Below are 21,865 nucleotides of genomic sequence, written 5' to 3'. Positions count from 1 at the left end.
TCTGCATAGACATTGAGTAAACCTTTAGCAGGACTGCTCAGCTCTCCACATTCCTTGGTGTCCTTTACAGATTGTTAATCTGTTGGAAGGGACCTTGTAGGTCATTTAGTCCAAGCCCCTGCCCAAGCAGGAGACTCTACACCATTTCTGGCAGATGGCAGTCCAGTCTCCTCTTGAAAGTCACCAGTGATGAAGCTCCCACAACTTCTGAAGGCAACTTCTGTTCCATGGGTTGATTGTTCCCACTGTCAGAAAATTCCTCCTTATTTCCAGGTTGAATCTCTCATTGGTCAGTTTCCATCCATTATTCCTTGTCCGTCCTTCAGGTGCTTTGGAGAATAGTTTGACCCCCTCCTCTCTGTGGCAGCTCTTCAAATATTGGAAGGCATTCTGGATAAAAATATGGTGGGTTATGCAAAATATCTTTAAAAGAAGGATAAAGTTTACTCCTCAGTTATTTTTACTAGGTATATGTACTGACTTTACAGTGGTAGAGACTAACTTGATTCTGCACCTAATAACGGCAGCAAGACTGTTGGTGGCGCAATACTGGAAGAAGGAAGACTTGCCTACAATTCAAGAATGGACATTGAAAGTCACAAACTTAGCCGAGATGGCTAAAATATCGGCATATCTTAAAGATCACTCAAATGAGAGATATAAACAAGACTGGAAAAAATGGATTGACTATATACAAAATAAATACGGGACCAAGAAATTCCAGTTAGCCTATGCTTAAGATCAGAAATGATTTAAATTGTTTAAAGTTAGTTCAGCAAGAAGAAGCTAAGGTCAATGCAGAATGTCATTAATTTCTTTATTCCCTTTTTTTTCCCCAATAGATTTTAGACTGTGTTTGTTAAAAATCCATACCATGTACGGGTTCTGGGAAGGAGGGGGGGGAAGGAGGGGAGGGAGGGGGGGTGGAGGGAGGGAGGGGCACACACACACACACAAAATTGTACTTCGATGTTTTAATGATTGACGAATGATGAAATATTTGTGTTTTAAAAGAAATAAAACCTTTGAATATCCAAATATTGGAAGACTCCTATCTTGTCTCCTCTGGTCCTTCTCTTCACTAGACTAGCCATGCCCAGTTCCTGCAACCGTTCATCCTGTTTTAACCTCCAGTCCCCTTATCATCCTGATTGCTCTTCTCTGGACTCTTTCTAGAGTCTCAACATCTTTTTTATAGTGTGGTGTCCAAAATTGGATGCAGGATTCTAGGTGTGGTCTCCCTAAGACTTTATAGAGTCCTGCTGGAGGACCTGAGAGATTCCAGGGCAAGCCAGATCTGGGCCATGCGGGCCTGTCATCGTTTGTCATCTTTCTGTGGCACACCTGCTCTTTTCCCTTGCCAAGCAATCATACCTGGCAAAAGATCACACCAGCCTTCCTCCTCCTTCTGAGACCCACTGATAACAAGAGGTGGGGCGGAGGAGAGGAATGCTTTTATACCAAGCTTTCTCATTTTCCACCTTCAAACAAGCATATTTTTGCACATCACAGCTCGAGCTTAAAACCGGGCACCGTTCCCTAAGCCCTCAGACCTGGCTTTGTTATGGATGAGAAGCTGAGCTCTGCAATCCCTCTAGTTTGCTAGAGAACTGGGTATATCTAGTCTATTGAAGAGAAGGAGTAGGGGTGATATAGTAAGCTTTGGGTTTGCAACCTGGTGTTTTGACCAAGGCTTCCCTTCTCTTGCATGAAGCAAAATCCTTGTCCCGATAAAAACTCCTTTTATTAATTTACTGTGAATTCTGCTCATCCACATCCAGCAAAGTCTTTCAAGGGAGGATTTACAGTCACAGAGCTTATCTGGCTTGGAGAGCTGCCAGATATCTGCAAAACTTGGCAAGGAGTCTCGGAGAGTCATGAACCAATTAAGAGAACTAATTGTCTGCTGCAAACTCCACTCCCCTTTCACTCCTCTTTTATTTCCTCTGGGAGGGGCAGTTCATCGTCCACCTGGGATCTTACTCCCAAGTCGACCCGTTCTTTAGCTGTTCCCTTTGTCTGGCAAGTCTGCGCATGCGCACACTGGGAACAGGCTCCAGTTGTTCTTCTGCCTCATTGATCTCTGACTCCGAAGGCAGCTGATAACTATCGGATGGCCCTGGCCCCCTCTCTGTCACCAACACAGAGCCCTTGTCAGAGCCTTCCCCAGACTCCAGGACTGGCCCATCTTCCTCCCCAACCTCTTCACTGTCTGAATCTGCTGCCAGTTCTGCTGGTGGGCCACAACACCTGGTCCTTTTGTGGGTGTAAATCTCTGGTCACAAAGTTCCTTTGCTGATAAAGACACCAGAGTAACCCTTTGTTTAACAGACTTCTTTCCCCGAATTTCCCTGCTTCTGACAAACCTATTTGGCCTCTGGAATTGCCTCCTTTCCTTTGGGGACTAGGTGGTTTTACTTAGTGAACCATCTGTCTGTGTTTTTTTGGAAGGGACCTAGGATGTAAATTGGATGCTAGCAGATATTGGATTTCATATGGAATTGGCTGATGGGAGGGGGAGATAGGAAGATCTCTTTGATCTAGATTTCTTATTGGGTCTCTTGCAAGGAGTGCTCTAAGTCCAGTAAAGTACAGGTCTCTTCCAGATCCAGAGCCGTTTGATGCCCTTTTGGATAGTCTGGACTTGATTCGTTTTCTCTGGAGGTCTTCAAGGCAGGAGGTGTGCCAGATGTTCTGTTTCTTCTTTTCATGTGGTTTTGGAATCTTTATTCTTGCCAGAAGTCTGTCCTGCTGCAGCAGTAATTGAACTTGTTGGACTCATCAGAGCCTGTGACTCGGCATTTGGCCAAACTCTATTTTTACTATATGGACTCAAAATACCCTCATGGAGTTTGCAATTCATTTGGAGGAAGAGAAAATTCCTAACTTCATCTGCAACTTCCCTCCCCCACTCTTCTTTTATTTATGCTGTTCATTATGGCAAGTTATCGCCTTCCAAGAACACTCCTTTGGAGTAATGTACATCAAGTTGTTGGAAGGTGGTAAGGGAAACAAGAGGTTGAACATTCTGACCCCATATTGAGAAGCGCAATTCTGGATGCAATTCAACGGAGTACGGGCTTGGTTCAAAACTTGCCTCCTTTGGGGGGTGGGTTACATTGAAAACTACTGTATTACAGGAGACGGATTGGCCGAGATAATTTAAAACAAGCCAAGTTGAGGCCTTGATAATTCTCACCATCATCCTTCAACCATTCTACCCCTCCTTGCTCCACTGCCTGGTGAAAAAGCCAGGTCACCACCATTTTTCTGAAGGCCAACAGAGAGAGGGCCCTGTATTTGGGGAGGGGGCTGTTCTTTAAGATAGGCACCATAAGAGAGGACACACTTCCCAGCCTCTACCAGGTGACCATTACACAAAGGGGAGCTGGAACATGCTCACCCTGGCCAGATCCAGCAGGATGGGCAGGAACCACGTGAAAGGTGATCTCACAATTCCCCTGGCCCTATCCCTTTAGACCAGTGTTTCTCAAATTTGGCAACTTTAAGTCCTGTGGACTTCAACTCCCAGAATCCCCCAGCCAGCACAACTGTAAAGAGGATCATCTGAATTTTGAAGTGCACATGGGGCACACACAGTGAGGGCTGCCTGGGCAAAGAATCAGGTCTTTCTTTATAGCTTATGAAAGGCCAGCAGTACCAGGACACCCTAATTTCTGGGAGAACGTTCCGTATGGTCCACATTGACTGCACCGCTGTGATATAACCAATGAGATGGAAGTGATAAAATGCATATTTTTGTTTAGCTTTCTTCCAGGTTTTGCCTCATGATCTCTCCTTACCCAACTTATCAATAAATCAATATATGCCTCAGTGCAGGGGTGCCTTGAGGGTCTCATTTAAAATACTCAAGGGAAAGTTTTCCTTTAGTGTAAAATGAAATGATCAGACACACAAAAAGAAAGCAAGAATTATGTTTAATATGACTCAACGTCTGGATTGAAGTTAGGTAACAGATTTACAGCTTGAGAATTTGACAGCGCAGCTTTGTTACGAAAAGATACAATGAAAGCAGATGGCCGGTTCCACTTTGTGGCCAGTTTTTCGAGCAACTGCTCTCACCATCTAAACATTTAATGTGGATTTGACATGGCCTTGGATGTCTCTGGAACTGTCTTGGAACAAGTCCTCCCTAGAGATTCGTGTTTTTTTTTAAATGGTTTAGAGTTTACATAATCAAAAGAGGAGAACAATCTTTTAGACTTGCAAATGAAAAGCTGATAAAAGAAAAAGAAAAACAATTTGAAGATGTAATAATCTAAATTTTAGCACTTCAAAAGAGGTGGAGAGCTTAACATAATTTATAATCACAGAATGTCTTCCACTATAGATAATGCAATTATTGCTGTATGAAAAAGTGAGAAATTTCAAGCATTTTCAATATTGAAAATGCTACCTATGCAAAATAACTGATACACATCTGAAGCAAAAAAAGTAGTATCTTTCCTTGGTTCCCAATGTTTTAAACTTTTTGTCTACATGCTTTTTAAAGGTGACAATCTGGCAACTGATTCTGCAAGAAGAAAACTACTTGAGCACCTGAAAAGTGCAATCATGTTTACTGCAGACCGACAAGGCAAAAATGGTTCATATATCTGTTTTCAGCAAGTGCCAAGATAGATCTGCAAAAGATTTTTCTTGTGCCCTACCATCAACCCAGAAGATTTCAACAGGAAGCACTAAATATGTTAATATAATTGCTTCATCAACACTGACTTCAAAATGGCTTTAGGAAAAAACACACCCCTGCATCTATTTATGATACTGAAGAACAAAATGCTAGTAAGTTCACTGTTGCCATGAAGAATTCCCATTATCACGGACTGATAAATGAACTCAGCATTCTATCCTGACACTTAATCAAGTAATTCAAATATAGTTCGCTCTGATGATCTGAATGATGGACTTTTGTTACATGCTTCTTGACCAATAAAACCAGTCTGCAACATGTTTTTGAAATAGATACCGTAATCAGAAATTCTAGAGAATTTCTAGAGAAACATATGAAACATGGATTCTTGTTTTGCATATAAAGCAGTGCAAATGCCACTGGGCAGGAGCAAAAACATTACGAATGGATACACAATGATTTCCATTCCCCTGAAATAGCTGAACCAGAACCTAAGTAATCATAAAAACCAACCTTAAAATCAAGTCTCAAATACCAGAGCAGCTGCCCTTAAAACTGCTCAATTTCCTGAATTTCCAACGATTGCATTACAAAACACCACAGTGCAAGGTTAAACAGAAGTCCGCTCAGTCCCTTCAGCTCCGCTGAGCAGGCCTCCACCCTGATACCTGAACACCAGCCAGACACAGCTTGATGTGTCTGAAAGCTGATAGACACACACACACACACTTCCCTCTTTCTTTCAAAGTGCATTTTTAAACAGGAATTTGTAAACAGAGAATTCAATTTGAATGCTGCGCACGAAAATCATCTTACTTTTGCAAGCAGCAATTGAGTGCACCGCAGTAACTGAGAAAATACTACCAGCCTGAAGAGACTGGCTTGGGGTGAAGAAAGACCTCTGCAGAGCTGGGACATCTCCCTTCCTTAATCAGTGAGAGCAGGGAGGAGGTCCGCTATGCTATTGACGTAGTAATCGGGAACCAGGCTTCTGCGCTCAGGACAGTCGCTGTTGAGGTGGCCCTTAACCTCATCCAGGGTTGTGACCCCAGTGAGAGTGAGGAGGGTGGTCAAGCCGCAGGTGTTGCCCATGAGGATGTCTGTGTCCAAGCGGTCACCAACCATGATTGTGCGTGCAGGGTTAATCTTAAACTCGCTGGCCACACATTCAAACATGAAGCGGCTGGGCTTGCCCACAATGAAGGCTTCCCGCTCCGCAGCTGTCTCCACTGCCTTGACCAGGCAGCCCGTTCCTAAAGGAAGAAAGACAAAAATCAGCATGCAAAGGTGGTCTTTACTTTGCTAAAGGGGGAAAAAACCCCTGTATGCCTGAAGTTGGTGATCTCCTGCTCTTTGGATCTGAAGTTGAAACTACTTTTGTTTGCATTACCTTTGCTCAAGCTTTTGTTTTGCCGGTTTTCATGGCTACCATGTGGACAGAACCCCATTTCTGTTATGAGTATTACTCCAGGGGAAAAAAGGACATGTATAAACAAAATGGGAAATTTTGTACCTGAAATAAACCAGTGCATTTGGCAGGTCCAGAGTGGGCTGTCATCAAGGTCATTTTATTTATTCTGGGTTTCTGCCAAAACAAGTGGTCTTATATAGGTGATGGTCTCTCTCTCCTCTCCTGCTCTGGGTCCCCTATATGCCACCCAGCACCTTTCGTTCCCTACTTCTTAGTTATTTGCAACGTTTCAAGCACAGAGTACTTAATATTTTCATATGCACACCACTCACTCAATTTTCCTAGCCATGCATGGAATGTTTTATGCCAACACAAATGGTAGAACTAGGACAGGATAGCTTGTTAAATGTCCCATCTATTAGACCATAAGTCCGCTCTAAATGGTATTTATCGTATTTTTCAGAGTATAAGATGCACCTTTTTTCCTCAAGAGGCTGAAAATCTGGGTGCGTCTTATACACTGAATACAGCATTTTTTGCCTCCTGAAGCCCCGCCCCTTCACCAAAATGGCCGTGCATACCCTTATGGAGGCTTTCAGAGAGTTCCTGGGAGCTGCCCCCCCCCCCAAGGCTATTCATGCCTTCTTCTTTTTTTTTTTTAAAGAAAAACAGGCTGTTTTTGGCAGGTTTGCAGAGTGCAAAAACTTTGGAAAGCTCTTTAACTGATTGATGAGAATTAGATTGATCAAGTGCTGTGCCAGCAGAAACAAAGTCTTAGGTGCTGCAGATTGTCAGCTATTTCCTTCTCCAGCACATGGATAAATACACCTGGAAACATCTACCTACCTACCTACCTACTCTCTCTCTCCCTACGTACCTACTGTATTTCTCTTTCTCTCTCCCCCTCTATCTACCTACTTACTCTCTCTCCCTCCCTACTGTATTTTTCTCTCTTTCTCTCCCTCTACCTATCTACCTACCTACTTTTTAAAAAAAAATGCCTCTTCAAAACCTTGGTGCGTCTTATACTCAGAAAAATACGGTACTTATATTTGAATGTCATAGATATTGGATGGAAAAGCAGGATACAAACCAATTAAATAATAAAAAATGATTATTACTCTACATGTGGCTTTAATCCAGGATCCGAGAATGGGGCTTTACTCCTTGGGGGGGGGGGGGAGCTGTATGCAGCTTCCACTAGCACAATTCCCAGAAAGAAATGCTATTGCAAGTATAATTAGTACAAGGTTGTTTAAGGATTGTTACACCTTTACCTCTCAGGATTAAACTGAAAGAGGCTTAGCATGTAAATCACCGGCTCAACCTAAGATTTTATGGGTAGAAAGGCAAGAGATGTGACCTTGCAGAGCCTCCGAGAGTTAGCTGAGCCAAAGAAGCTTCTGAGGGTTCCAAGTACAGGTAGTCCTCGACTTACAACAGTTCCTTAGTGACCATTCAAAGTTACAATGGGCACTGAAAAAAGTGACTTATGATTATCTCTCACACTTCTGACCACTGCAACATTCCCATGGTCACCTGATCAAATTTCAGATGCTTGGCAACTGACTCACATGTATGACCGTTGCAGTGTCCCGGGGTCACCCTTTGCGACCTTCTGACAAGCAATGGGGAAGCCAGATTCACTTAACAACCTCGCGAGTTATTAATTTACCAACTGCAATGATTGCACTTTAACAACGGCGGCAAGGAAAGTAGTAAAACGGGGCAAAACCACCAGCGCCTCGCTTAGCACCATAAATGGTGGTCCCAAGTCGAGGACTACCTGCACGAATTGCTCAGAACTACCCCTTCCCTGGTTTCCACAAAAAAACCCTTTCCTGGCTCCCAGCGGATTGCAAAGGTGGGCCGCCCGGTGCAGCCGAAGGTGGATCCATCCCCCGCGGCCGCACGTACCGGGCACGGCGCTGCCTCCCTCGAGCGGGAGCCGGTTATCACGGTTGGTGCCCACCAGCAGGCAGCCGCGCCCGTCGCCGTCGCCCCGCAGCAGGTAGCGCAGCGCCAGGCAGAGCTTGCCGTACGTGAAGTGCTCGTCGTAGCCCACCAGCACGGCGCAAACTGAGGGGTCCAGCGGGGCGCGCGCGCCGAAGTGGGCGGAGCCGGGCTCGGGGGCGGGACCGACGCCCAGGTGGGCCACGCCCAGCGCCTCCAGCTCCGCGCTCAGCGCCGGCCCGCCCAGGACGTAGGCGGTGCCGCCCGGCGGGAGCGCGCGGCTGAGGTGGCGCGCGGCACAGTAGGCGGAGCCGAAGACCTGGCCGGGCTCGGCTGGCGGGAAGCCCAGGCGCAGCAGCTTCTCGGTGTAGGCCTGGCGCGTCCGCGAGGAGTTGTTCGTCACGTAGCAGAGCCGCTTCCCGCCGCCCAATTCCAGCCGGTGCAGTGTCTCGGGCGCGCCAAGCAGCACCGCTTCGCCCCGCCACAGCACGCCGTCGCAGTCGAAGAGCAGCGCCTCCGTCTGGGAAAGCAGCTGCCGGGCCAGCGCCGCGTCCAGCCGCCGACACTCCTTGACCGCCATCGTGGGATGAGGGGACGGGCGACGCGCCTCAGCGCCACAGGAACTCCCGCCGCGCTGATTGGCTGGTAGGATGTGCCGCCCCATAACCCGGGCGCCCCGCCTCCTGCTCGTCCACGTGCCAGGACTTTGGCGAAGCCGCCGGAAACTGGTCCCGGCGCCGCTGATTGGCTTCCCGGAGAGAAGCGCGCCTCGGCTGGCCGAGCGGAGAAGGAGCCGCCCCGCCCTCGCCAGCCATTGGCTGTAACGCCTCGCAGGTCCCGCCCCCGCAGGTGAGCCGCCCTCGTCTTCCCGTTGGTTGAGCGCCTGCCTTCCGAGGCTGCGACGAGGCTCGAGCGGGCCCGCCTCTCCGCGGCGCCGGCCCGTTGTTATGACGACACGGCCGTAAAGGCGCCATCTTGGTGGTTGCGGCGCCTTGCGACATGGAAGCCGCGATGGCAACGGGCGCTGGGCCGGCGGGGCTTACGGCAGCTGGGCTACGGGGACGCGAGGGCGCTGCTGAGGCGGCGGCGGGCGGCCTCCCTCAGTCTCCCCCCGCCGCCGCCTTCCTCAGCCTCCCAACGCCTTTCGAGGAAGAAGGTACTGCCGTCCGGAGGAGGGCGGGGGTGGGGCCGCCCCGTTTCAGGGCCTTCCGGGAGAAGCGGCGCCTCATTTTCGCCGCGGGTACGAGACTGCGACACGAGTCCGGGCGGGGCCGGAACGAAGCCCAGCTCACTCCGTCTCTATCCTGAACCTTCTGGGCGGCGAATGTCGGTCTGCCGAGATGGGAGAGTTGCTGGGCGCTCTCTGCGGCGACCTACCTCGCAGGGGTATTTTGTGGACGGAAGGAGGGAGGGGCAAGCACGGGCCCCTCCCTGGGAATAGGGGGCGACGGCTCTTCTCTGGGGTGGGGTAGCCGCGAGAGGAGAGTTTCCAGGGAAGGTAGGGACCCTCAGGTGCAGGTGCCAGGAAGGTACCAATAACAGTTGGAAGGGATCTTGGAGGTCATCTAGTCCAACCCCCTGCTCTGGCAGGAGAGCTACCCTGTTTCCCTGAAAATAAGATCTCCCCGGATAATAAGCCCAATCGCTTTTGTGTTATGTTTGTTATGTTTATTGCATTTGTATGCCGCTCCCGAGAGACTCAGCTTTTGAGCTTATGTGCTAAAATAACACAGCAGCAGCCATGAGACGACCACGCTCACTGCCTCCTGCACCTGAAAAATAATAAGACCTCCCTGAAAATAAGGGCAAGTGCTTATTTCGGGGGTCAAAAGAAAATAAGACCATGTCCATATCTTATTTTGGGGAAAACACAGTATACTGTTTCTGTTTTGTGGAGACTGAATCCCAGCCTGGCAGTAGCTGTGCCTGTGCCAGGTTTTCTGATGGTTTAGGCAGGATCTTGATCACTGTTCTTGCCCTAGTGTTAAAAAGATGCTCTTTTAGGGGTACTAACTCCATGTTTTTCTTTGGAATGACTGGCAATTGTTTAAACTGCTTCTACTGTTTTATTATCTCAAGCCTGCAAATACTAATGTTGGCGGGAGTACAGTTGCTGTGGTTGGTTATTTGGGAATCTCCTTTTTACGCCGTCTTAAAAAAGTGTGACGGGGTCCTTGCTTTCTTGCCTTCTAGATGAAGATGACAGGCACAAATGTGGTCGCTGCCAATCCGAGTTCACTTCTTTGGAAGAATTTGTGCAGCACAAGTTGCAGAAGCTTTGCCAGAGACCTCAGGATGCAACTGCAGCAGCAGCCCCGGCAAGTTTCTCAAGGCAGCATCTTAGCTCTGCTTGCCAGACATTTGATCTCGCTAAGGACTAGGGGAGGGGTGGTGGTGGCAAGCTGGATAAATTGGAGCTTTTTGTAGGTTCAGTTGGGTCATGGTTGCAAAATGCATCACCTCATCTGTAGAAGGAATATTAGCATAAGGCATTATGGGAGATGCTGTTTTAGAACTTCCAAGTTTGTAAATTCCATTAAAAAATATTTTGGAACATCCCTACTACAAGAGGTATTCTCATATTAAAGCTCCATTTGTTCCATCAGGTGATTTCGTCAGTTGAAGCACCTATAACTGTAGCTCATATAGTTGTTGAAGCAGCTCCAATAACAGAAGAAATCGGCAATGTACCTGAAATTGTAGGTAGGTCCATCAGCTTAAAGTTATTTTAGGCAATCAGTAAGCCTAGTGCAAGAGTTTAAGGGGGAGGAGTATAACGGAATAAGAGTGAGTGCTTTTCATGCAGAAGATCCCAGCTTTAGTTCCTGGCATCTCCAAGTATTAGGAAGGAATCCTCTTGAAATGGTGCTGCTGTCAGTCAGTGCTATCGGTAATGGATTAAAAGATAAATGGTATGGTACAATTTGTGTGACTTGGTACTTTTCCATTATTTTGAATAAATGTAGCCATCAAAGGTCAGGGCCTCTGAAGGTTACATAAAAACATGCTCTTCGCACAAAGTGCATTGAAAAAAAATGTCATGCTATGAATTATTAAGATAAGTACTGTCTTAAAGTTCTATAAATCTATGTTGATCTAAGGTTATTGGGAACTGGAGAAAACCAATGAGAGAGAAAACAAAATGATTATTTTTTCCTTGAAGAAAAATAAAGATAAATAAAGCTTTTTAATTTAGAAAAGGCGTGACAGAACATTCTTAGACCGGTGTATGACTAAAGTGGAATGAATGGGTAGGAATTACCCAGGTCCTTTCCTCCTGCTAAAATTTGAGCATTGAAGTGCAATTGGTTTTTGTCTAGAAATCTCGAATAGACAAAATACTTTTGAGACTACAGAATAATGTCTGATTGCTGGATGAGATGAAATGTATTGGTAGATTTACAGAAAGTTATTTGTTGAACATTGCATGGAAATGCTTTCTTTACTGGCAGAGCCCTTCCTGTTCTGCCAAGGCCTACAGAGCGACTTGCTTCAGTCTGAATCTAATGGCAGAAACCACTCCATCATGGGTGTGTGTCCAATATGGCCACCCAAAAAGTACCAATATTAGATTATGGAACATGATCTTCTCTAAAGAATCTAACTGGGTTTGGGCCTCTTTGCAGGTAGTGGGCAAATCAAGGAGGTGGTTGTAGGTGAAGATCATGCCTTTGAAAGCCCCAACGGCAACAGCGATGAAGATGGTGGAATTACTCAGAATAATCCAGGAGGCCCAGGGGAAGGTGCTTCTCTGGAACTTATCAAAGTTAAACTGCTGGTTAATAAGGAAGGTCGCTACGTCTGTGAATTGTGCCACAAGACATTTAAGACGGTATGTTAGCAATGCTGATGATACTATTGGATAAATGATAAATAAAATGATGCTATTGAGACACAACAGTTCTGGCCTCTGAGTAAGGAAGCGTTATAGTTTGAAGTGTCACATGCTTAAAACTAGCCCCGTGCCTGGCAGCACCACAAACTTTTGTATCCTTTGGTTCCAGGCCAGCATTCTCAAGGCTCACATGATCACTCACAGCAGCAGGAAGGACTACGAGTGTAAGTTATGCGGGACATCATTCAGGACCAAGGGCTCGCTGATCCGACACCATCGCCGTCACACAGGTGAAGAGCAGACTTGGTCGACTGTATGTAGTGACTCCGTTATTAAGCAATTTTCAAAAGTAGGATGAAGAAGAGCACAGGGGAAGACATTGGGGGTTAAATGGTGTTTGGAGATTTGCATAAAAGGATTCCAGGATTAATTCCTGATGCTTAAGCATTACCTTGTTCTCCATGCTTCCTGCTGTTAAAAAGCTATATATAGACCTCACAGCCAATCTCTCCTTTTCTGAAAGGTTGGCAGCAGAAACTTCACCTCGAGACAGTGGAGCCACGCTCTTCTACAAAGTAACTTTCCTTTGGTTTCTCTAGATGAGCGTCCTTACAAGTGCAAGAAATGTGGGAAAAGCTTCCGGGAATCAGGAGCCTTGACTCGACATTTGAAATCCTTGACGCCATGCACTGAGAAAATCCGCTTCAATATGAATAAAGAAATAGTTGTTAGCAAAGAGGATGTAGCCTCAGGTCAGTGAAAAAAACTCAGGGCCTCCCCTGCTCGTATCCATATGGCTTGCAGGGTGTGTCTGCCTTGCCTTTGGGGGAACGAAATAGAATTGATACAATTTGGCATGAGGGGAGGATGGGCACAGAAGATTTATGCAATAATAGTTTACATGAATCTTTTATGCCATAATTCAGAGGATTGTCACTAAATGAGGAAACATTAATTCACAAAAGGAAAACTGCCTGATTAGTATAATGCCTGATAGAAAAGGCATGTTATGGTATTCAGAATGAAAGGAGGAGCTAGGGAATTAGGACTTGGACATCTACCAGGGTGTCAAACTGCGAGGTGCTTAAATCTGGCCCATGAAGCCACCCTGAAAATAGCAAAGGACCAACCCGTGGTGCCTTGGCCCTGCCCAGGCTGACTGGGCACTGATCTACAACTTGGTGGCAACCTTTTTCGCCGGCAGAGGGTGCAGGAGGGTGTTGCAGTGGAAAACAGCTTGGGAGGGGTACATTTGGCCCTCCCAAGCTCCATTTTCGTTGGCAGAGTGCTAACAAACTTGCTTGCCCTCCATTGCCTAGGACAGTGGACAGCCTGCGCCTCCGTCCAGGGGTCCTCTGCATGGCCTGAGACGGATGGCGAGGCTCCTCTGGAGGACAAGGGTTTGGCGCTCTTCCTGGTTTCACCTTCCTCCACTGGAGACAGTGGATCCCCCCCCCCCAGCCCCACCTGGGCCCCCTGAGGCACCCCCGACACAAGTGACATCGACCTGGCCATGCCCAACTCGGCTACGTCCCCCAAGGTGAAACACAACCCTGATGCAGCCCTCAAATGGAATGGAATTTGACACCCCTGATCTACTCAAATGAAGTGAATCCTGGCTATTGGTGGGAAGAGACAACACAGGGTAGGTCACAGATGAAATAGATCCATTTGGGTTGAGCATGTATTCGGAAATAAATCTTCTGGGTCTTGCCTACCGAGAGCCATCAGTCTCTGTGCCAGAAATGGACTTGGAGGCTCTGTTTTCTGCCAGTTTCCACAATGGGATGCTGAAAGAACTGGCCGTGCTAATCATGCCATTCATGGAAGCGGGCTTTAGGTTCAGGAAGCATGTTGCCAGGGCTTCAGATGAAGAGATCCTTCTGGATTAGTGAGGCAATAAATAGCACACACAAAAAAAGCTGAAGGATTTTGATTGGTGCTGGTGGCAGAACAGAAATAAGCCCTGGATCATGCAGAGCATATTCAGCAGGGATGGATCTTTATGCATCTAGCCACTAGTGAATTGTGTACTGGGCTATTTATGTTAATGTGCTGTGTGAACCCAGAAAGTTTGATTTCTGCATGTTGTGCAAGTATAGAACATCTAGGAGCTGAGGTGGCGCAGTGATTAGGGTGCAGTACTGCAGGCCACTTCAGCTGACTGTTATCTGCAGTTCAGCGGTTCTAATCTCACCGGCACAAGGTTGACTCAGCCTTCCATCCTTCCGAGGTGGGTGAAATGAGGACCCAGACTGTGGGGGCGATATGCTAACTCTGTAAAAAGCTTAGAGAGGGCTGAAAGCCCTATGAAGCGGTATATAAGTCTAACTGCTATTGCTATCTACTAATTCAGTATCCAGTTATTCAAATTGGTGCACAGACAGGTTAGTCATACAACAAGGAATCATGAAGAGACACGGCCCAAAATTAACCCTCGTCAGCCTAGCACACTGTACCATACACCAAATCTTCCATGCTCAGCCAGTGTAAGGCCCAGTCTTTCCGCCTTATTCAAGAAAGTAAAGACTCTTGAAACTTAGCATTTCAAAAGGAACCTTTTATTGAAAGGGGGTAATAGTAAGGCAGTTGCAAAACAGGCTCTCAGGTCCTTCAGGCCATACAAGTAAGAATAAGGAAATTAAGAGACCCCTCCCAACTATCTGGTGCAGGTGTGAAGATGTTATTGTACCGGCTGCTCTGAGAAAGAGATAAGAGAGCTTTCTCAGGGCCATTTTCTGGCTCTGTTGTCCACGTGCCTGCCCCCCCCCCCCCCCCGGTCCCCCTACATTCCCTGAGGTGAGATATAAGCGGGCAGTGCTGGTGTCCGGCAACAGGTTATAAATCAGGTGATAGATTATGCAAGAATGCAATGCAAGACAGAAGATACATAGAAAATAGCATGTTTATGTAGCCAGTTATAATTCCTCCCCCCTTCCTCTGAAGAATGGCAGATATCTGGATCTGACAGCCAGGCTTTGTGCAGGGTCCCGGCTCCTGGGGACGGGGGGGGATCTCTTGGGTTTACCTTGACATAGTTCACTGTGGTCAGGATTCTGCCATGAACTTGTGATGAGGCCTTAGACAAGCATTAACCTCTGGTCCACCAGAGAACAGCACTGGTGTCCCATAAAGTCCATGGGAAAGCATCCTCTGAAGGCTCAGGGGTAGCCTTGTCTGCCTCTGGCAGGGCAGTAGCCCAAGTTATCCAGAGTCCCTTGAGTCCAGCCACTGGTGGCTCTCTTAAGTGTATGCTGCTTTTCTTGAAGGGGCCAGCAACTCCAGCAGTGAAGCCATCCCCTCTCTGGCAGCTCCCTCTGTGGAGACCTCCCCTGTAATCCACCTGGTGACGGATGCAAAAGGGAACGTCCTCCATGAAGTCCATGTCCAGATGCAGGAGCTCCCCGTCTCGGAAACCAAGGCATTAGGACAAGAGGTTAGTGCAATCTGTGTTTGAATTATCTTGTAACCCCAGGAGAAGGGATGGGTCCTGCCCTGGCCAGTAAGCCAGAAAGGCCATAATAATGACTCACTGCTCAAGGTTCCTCTTGGGAAGAATCTGCAGTGCATTTCAAACGTAAGACAAACAAAACTCCCAGCGCTCCAGACGTAAGTTAGGAAGGGGGAGAACATTTCGAAAGGTTCCTGAAGTCAAAATTATGAGAAGTGTTGATTGGAAAGAACGGCTTTGGGCAACTTGTGGGATTCTAGGTTAAAGGAAAAAGCTTTTTCTTCCTGGTTAGCTGCCGGCTGTCACCTCACACTTGTGCTTTGCTACCATTTGGTGCTAATGACTGCCATGAATTCTAGTGGGACTGAATGGAAAGGGGGAGGGTTGGAGAGAAACAAAACATTCACTGCATCTCTCTGAGATGCTGCTCCAAAGTCAACCAGCTGGGAAGAGAACGCAGCTGCATGCCAACCCACACGTGGAGCGATGGTTCTAAAAAGATTGAATTTGCTTGGACATGGGGGGGGGGGGGCAGCACCAGGAGGCACGTAAGGGAGGGAAAGTTAAACTTGGGGGTTTTTGCATACGAATTTCAGATCTGGCTTTGCATTATTGCATTTCACTTGACCTCTAGTAAACAATACCTTTCTCAGCAAATGGAGTTAAGGATGGTTCTTCCTTAGAGGTTCAAGCTGACCTTAGCAGTCCTTGTTGCTGTACCCTTATTTTCTTCAGTTGTCCAATCTTGAGGAGCTATCCCCTGAGCAGGAGGATAATGAGAACTTGCTACGAGAAGCCATGAGGAATTCTGGAATTGTGATCGAGCGAGTTTCCATAGAGGAGAACGCCAAATCCGATGAAAACGGCATTGCTGGAGCTGCTGAAGATTTAAAGAACAAAGAGGTGGAAACATCTGACAAATTGTGTGAGGAGCAGTATGTGGAAATTGAGCACATAGAAGCTGTAAGTTCATCATTATTACTTGAAGTGCAGCCTGCTTGGCTTGCTGCCAAACGTGTCTTCCATCATCTGTGCTGTGTTGTGGTACAGCTGCGTATAAGAACAGGACTCTAAGTTTGCTTTAACTGTCTCTTGCAATCTCCGCACAATGTTGATTCAAGACTTCTCTCGGTCAAATGCGCAAGTAATTTATGCTGGGCTCCCTTTTGTTTCATAGCCAGATCCTGAAGCGACCCATGAATGTAAGCGACACGCATGCCCTTATTGCAGTGAAACCTTCAGGGAGCAGAGTAATCTCGACCTCCATATCAGTGGACATCTAGGTAAAATGGCATCCTTCTAGGCCTCCTCCTCCTCCGGGGTCCTGCAGGCGAAGTCCTTCCTTGGGTTCCCTAAAGACAGCATCCTTTTTTCTGTAAAAGCTGAAGTTGATGTTAAGACACTTTTAGGCCAGGGGTGTCAAACGCGATTTCAGCCCCGGATCCAGCCCCTGGGCGTTGAGTTTGACACCCCTGCTTTAGGCAGTACAGGCAATCGTCGACTCACCCCCGTTCGTTTAGTGACTGTTCAGAGTTGTATTGGCACTGAAAAATCTGACTTGTGGCCGGTTTTCACACTTGCGACCATTGCCGTACCCCCATGTTCATGGGATCAAAATTTGGATTGCTTGGCAACTGACTCGTGTTTATGACGGTTGCAGTCCCCGAGTCATATGACCACCCCTTGTAACAAGCAAAGTTAAAGCCAGATTCACTTGACAATCATGTGAAAACTTAACAACTGCAGTGATTCCCTTAACACCTGGGGTAAACCTCGCTTAACACCTGTCTCAGAGTCTGAAATTTGGGGGTTGTTTCTGGTTGTAAGTTGAGGACTACCTGTATTGCAGTTCCAGTACTGATGTTTACATCGTTTCACAGTTTTGTATCGTTTCATAGTTTTCATAGGGCAGCGTTCCTGATGGATGGTCCTGAGATTCTCTTTAAATGCCTCCAGAGAAGGGAATCTGCAGACCAGCTCATCTGGTAAACTTCCATGATGTCCAACTGAGATCTATTTTCTTATCCTGTCTTCTGAAACAGCTGAACAATTCAGCTCTTGTTTCTTCCTGTCAGCTCTTCACATATTTGAAGACAGTTATGAGCCCCTGCAGTTTGTTTGCTCGAGGCTAACTATACGCAGTGCTTCCGGTCACTCCCCCCACCCCCCCCACAAAATGTTTTTTTTTTCTCTTCGGCCTCTTTACCATCTTTGCTTGCTGTCTTCTAGATACGCTTTTTTATTAATTTCCTTCCTAAAATGTGGAACTCAAAACTGGGTATACAGATAGTCCTTGACTTAGAACCAGGTGCTCGGTAAACAAAGTTACAACATTCCCCAAATTCAAAATTCCGTCAGCTGGTGGGGGGCAGGTGTGCTCTGTGGTCATATGACTGCATTTTGGGTGGTTGGCAGCTCATCTGCATTCACACACTTATATGACCAAAATTTATGATGTTTTTTGCTGGAAATTGGCATTATACTCCTTGCAAATAGATTTGCTTAACCAACACTGCAAAGGTCAAAATTGGGTGCGGTCACATGGAGACTTGTTTAATGACTGGCATGACTTATGACTGTAATTACACACTCAATGATGGATATAAGTCAAGGACTTCCTGTGCTGTATTCTAAATGGGGGTCTAACCAATGCAGAATAAAGAGGAATAAGTTCTTTTGATCATGATGCTGTCTTTCTGTTGATTCAGCCAATCATATTCTCTTTGTTTGTGGCTATATCACTTCGTAAGTTCATGTTTAGCTTACGATCCACCAAGATCCTAGAGCTTTTTTCTTTTTGGTGTCCTTGAAGCCCTTGAAGCTTCCTATCAAGTTTCGGGACTTTGTTTGTTCCTGTTGAAATCCCTATTTATGGCTTTTGCCCTTTGTGTACTAAATTGTCCAGATGAGTTCTAAGATCCCTGCTTTAGTATCCAGATATCTGTCATCCAGATGCAGTTTTGCTAGCTTCTATTGGTTCAAAAAAATAAATAAATCTAGTTGCTGCACAGCCAGGTACCGTGTTTATGTTTGAGCTAAATATGTAGTTCTCTGCTTGGGCTAAGCAGTGATTCATCGCTGGGCAGCAATATTTGTGCAGTATTCTCAAGATTAATCCAGACCTTAAAATTAGATGTGGAGGAGTTCCTTCTTGCCCTGCCCTGCTTCCTTCCACAGGGCTATTGCTGTCACTTGCCTTACAAGACCGAAGTGTTTCTTTCCTCGTCTTTAGCATTTAACCTACATGGCCCTTAATTGGCTGTTCCACATGTTTAGAGCAATCAGCCACCATCAGATAACTGTTTCTTTGTCTTGTCCCAAAGGTATCTGGACTTCCTTTGTTTTTCCTTGACAATCTTTCGCTTCTCATCCAAGAAGCTTCTTCAGTTCTGACTGAATGGTGGAGAATGGAAGGAATTGTAGTCCTTGCAGCCATCTGGTCATTAGCATTCTTTCTGATGGCCTCAACGACTCTCAGAAACACTCCTAATAACCAGATGACTGCAAGGAATATAAATCATTCCATTCTTCACCATTCAATCAGAACTGAAGAAGCTTCTTGGATGAAAAGTGAAACATCTTCAAGAAAATCCAGTTGCCTTTTGCAAAAGCACCTTTGGGACAACCAAGACCTGGATGACTGAGAATCTCTATAGACACTCCTGTTTCTTGGTTTGTGGGGTAGTGCAGTCATGTGTGCTTGGCCAGGCCCTTGTGGGCATGCCCATAGAAACTCATCTTTAAAGTGGATAACAGTCCTGCAATTTTGTATCTATTTTATTTGTGTACTATCTCCTTTCATTTCTTCCCTCCCAGACTACAAATCTTTTACATGTGATGAGTGTGGCAAAGAATTCACCAAAGGTTACTTGCTGAAAAAGCATCAGGAAGTGCATGTGAACGAACGGCGGTTCCGTTGTGGGGAGTGTGGCAAGCTGTACAAGACTATTGCACATGTGAAGGGGCACAGGCGAGTGCATTCTGACGAGCGTCCGTATCCTTGCCCCAAATGTGGGAAGAGGTACAAGACCAAGGTAGGAGCTTAGTACCTGTGGAGATTCCTGCTTTCTAAGACTTTGTGGGCTTGGGCCTTAACTGTTGCTGAACCTGTTAACCTTAGATATTAGTCTGTCTTAGTATTGATATCATAGCCCTGATCAATTGATTTCTATCAGAAAACAGAAGGCAGAAATCTCATGAAAATTGTGACTTTTTGACTGTACTCCTGTAGTCTGACCCACGCCTGTCCCCACTCAATAAAGTAAATTATGGCCATTTCATGATGCTTTGGGTTTTCTAGATATATCTATCTACTCTTATATCCATCCAGCCATCAAAACCCAAATGGTGCTTGGCAATAACTTTTTTAGCAAAATTATTTGCACTTGCTCCTGAAAGATAGGAAGTTTCTGTCCTAAAACTGAATTGCATTTTTATTTTGTAGGGGTTTGGGAGGGAGTATATCAATTTGGAAAACCATCAAAAAAATCAATTTCTGAAAACCATCAGTTCTGGAATTTCAGGCTGATTCCCCTGGTCCTCTTTCCCACAGAATGCACAGCAGGTTCATTTCCGAACGCACCTGGACGAAAAGCCGTTTGTCTGCCAGTTCTGCAACCAAGGCTTTCGGGAAAAGGGTTCTTTGGTGCGCCACATCCGTCACCACACGGGAGAGAAGCCATTCAAATGTTACAAGTGTGGCCGTGGATTTGCAGAGCACGGCACCCTCAATCGGCACCTGAGGACCAAAGGTGAGACGAAGGATAGTTTGTCCCCAAGACAGGTGTGTGCTCCTACCTGTCTCTTGGCTTCCAGCAGAGTAGCTGGGTTCATTGCACTTCCCCCTCAGTCCCCCTGATCTCTTTCAAGTGCTACAGAGCTGCTGCTATGAAGCATTTGAAGCTTTATTAGTTCCAGGGGAAAGTAAATTGGCTTTTAAGATATGGAAAAATCTAGAGCCGTAACACTTAGGTTAATGCGCAATGAAACATTTAGGATGAGAAAAAGGTTAGTTTGCATATATATAGCAATGCCCTAAATGTCATATGCCTTGGTACACATAGTCCTCGACTTACAAGCGTCCATTTAATGGCCGTTTGAAGTTGCAAAAGCACTGAAAAAAGTGATCTATTTCAGGTTAATGACTGCTGCAGCCTCCCCATGGTCATGTGATCAGAATATGGATACTTAACAATTGGCAGGTGTTGGGGCCAGGAATCGCCATTTCTAATCTGCCCAGCTGGCTTCAAACAACAGGAGAAGCCAGGCTCACTTAAAAACCGCATGATTCCCTTCACTGCAGTGGTTGCTTAACAACTGTGGCAGAAAAGGTCATAAAACAGGACACAACTCGCTTAAATGTCTTGCTTATTTTTGGAAATTTTGGACATTGTTGTGATTGTAAATCGAGGACTATATTGAATGACTTAAAGGTCCTGATAAAATAATAATAATAACAACAACAACAACTCCGCCGTTGCCGGTCCCAAGCCTGGATGAGAAAGGAGGAGGATTGGGGTCAGGTTGGCAACTGGCCCCATTAAAAAACCCCGCCAACCCATACAATATGGTGAAAGAAATGAATAAAAATTTTATACCGCATCGGTCGTCGCGTAGGTTAACAAGGGCCGCGACGGATGTTGGGGTCTCTGGACATCCGTCAACAAGTGGGCTACAAGTGAACCAGCCAACAAAACGACAAAAATATAGTGCAGATGAAAACCGTGCCATAATGGCCTGTTACTACAACTCCGAGCCAGAAAAAAGAGGTTATTTAAAGCGAATGTATGAATTATGGAAAGAACAATATCCAGATTCAAATGTTAGTGAACAACGACTAGCAGATCAAAGGCGATTTATTATACGGAATAAAGTGTTTAGTGAAGTTGAACTAGAGGAAATTCAGGCAAATTGCAAAACCAAAAAAACAATATCACAAGCGGAAATAACTGATATTCAAGACACAACTAAAGACATTATAGTAGAACTCCCAGAAGAAGCTCTCGGGGAGGAAATAACACCGCCACCACTAGAACCAGTTATCACTGAACCAACTGATGAACTAACTCAAAAATAAAAAGAATTGAAGGATAAGATCATGGAGCACTTTCTGCTTAATGAGGAAAGGCAACGTTTACCATCACTAAAAACTGTGCCTAAGAAAATTTTGGCCCCTATCATGAAAATGGTTAATGCAGTGTTTTCAACAATTGAATCGGGATCCATCTTGGAAACAAACCAGTTAATGTACAGCGCAGCTGTAATAGTCACTAATGAACTAGGCATTAAAATCAAAGTACCTAGTCACACAACAGAAAAAGCATCAAAGCCAAAGTGGAAAATCCGATTAGAACAAAAAGTCAAAAAATTAAGGGCAGATGCTAGCAACTTAAAGAACATGCATGAGCAACGGCTTAAAAACAACAAAACCATAGATCGGCTAATCAGAAGATATAGATTGGATACAAGAAACTTCAATGAAGCTGTAGAGATTGTAAAACAGTGGATAACAGCAACAGCTAGAAAAATTGAAAGATATGAGGCACGAATCATCCAATATAAACA

General features: G+C 45.9%; 2 protein-coding genes across 4 annotated transcripts in view; one reads left to right on the top strand and one right to left on the bottom strand.

Annotated features, from left to right (window-relative positions):
• Nucleotides 1–3,919: 3,919 nt before the first annotated feature.
• On the bottom strand, nucleotides 3,920–8,699 carry PGP (phosphoglycolate phosphatase). The gene is made up of 2 exons (XM_032230208.1): nucleotides 7,980–8,699; nucleotides 3,920–5,904 (listed from the first exon to the last, which is right to left on the bottom strand). The coding sequence occupies exons 1-2, from the start codon at nucleotides 8,677–8,679 to the stop codon at nucleotides 5,579–5,581; spliced, it is 1,026 nt and encodes a 341-aa protein (XP_032086099.1). The 5' UTR covers nucleotides 8,680–8,699; the 3' UTR covers nucleotides 3,920–5,578.
• An 80-nt stretch (nucleotides 8,700–8,779) lies between these two features.
• Nucleotides 8,780–21,865, top strand: part of E4F1 (E4F transcription factor 1) — a 25,396-nt gene continuing 12,310 nt past the window's right edge. Inside the window, exons 1-11 of one of the 3 annotated variants that reach the window (XM_032230202.1) lie at nucleotides 8,951–9,171; nucleotides 10,209–10,333; nucleotides 10,622–10,718; nucleotides 11,642–11,847; nucleotides 12,020–12,140; nucleotides 12,450–12,602; nucleotides 15,120–15,286; nucleotides 16,037–16,264; nucleotides 16,479–16,584; nucleotides 19,118–19,335; nucleotides 19,854–20,052. In XM_032230202.1, the coding sequence (XP_032086093.1) occupies nucleotides 9,015–9,171; nucleotides 10,209–10,333; nucleotides 10,622–10,718; nucleotides 11,642–11,847; nucleotides 12,020–12,140; nucleotides 12,450–12,602; nucleotides 15,120–15,286; nucleotides 16,037–16,264; nucleotides 16,479–16,584; nucleotides 19,118–19,335; nucleotides 19,854–20,052 (1,777 nt within the window). In that variant the 5' untranslated portion in view covers nucleotides 8,951–9,014. Of the gene's footprint in view, nucleotides 8,865–8,950; nucleotides 9,172–10,208; nucleotides 10,334–10,621; nucleotides 10,719–11,641; nucleotides 11,848–12,019; nucleotides 12,141–12,449; nucleotides 12,603–15,119; nucleotides 15,287–16,036; nucleotides 16,265–16,478; nucleotides 16,585–19,117; nucleotides 19,336–19,853; nucleotides 20,053–21,865 lie in introns of those variants that run through there. The other 2 variants (XM_032230204.1, XM_032230203.1) reach the window with 2 other exon arrangements.

Source organism: Thamnophis elegans, chromosome 14 (assembly GCF_009769535.1).
Source record: "Thamnophis elegans isolate rThaEle1 chromosome 14, rThaEle1.pri, whole genome shotgun sequence".
Classification (NCBI taxonomy): domain Eukaryota; kingdom Metazoa; phylum Chordata; class Lepidosauria; order Squamata; family Colubridae; genus Thamnophis; species Thamnophis elegans.
Note: the sequence above shows the minus strand (reverse complement) of the source record. Positions and strands in the feature narration are given on the sequence as shown.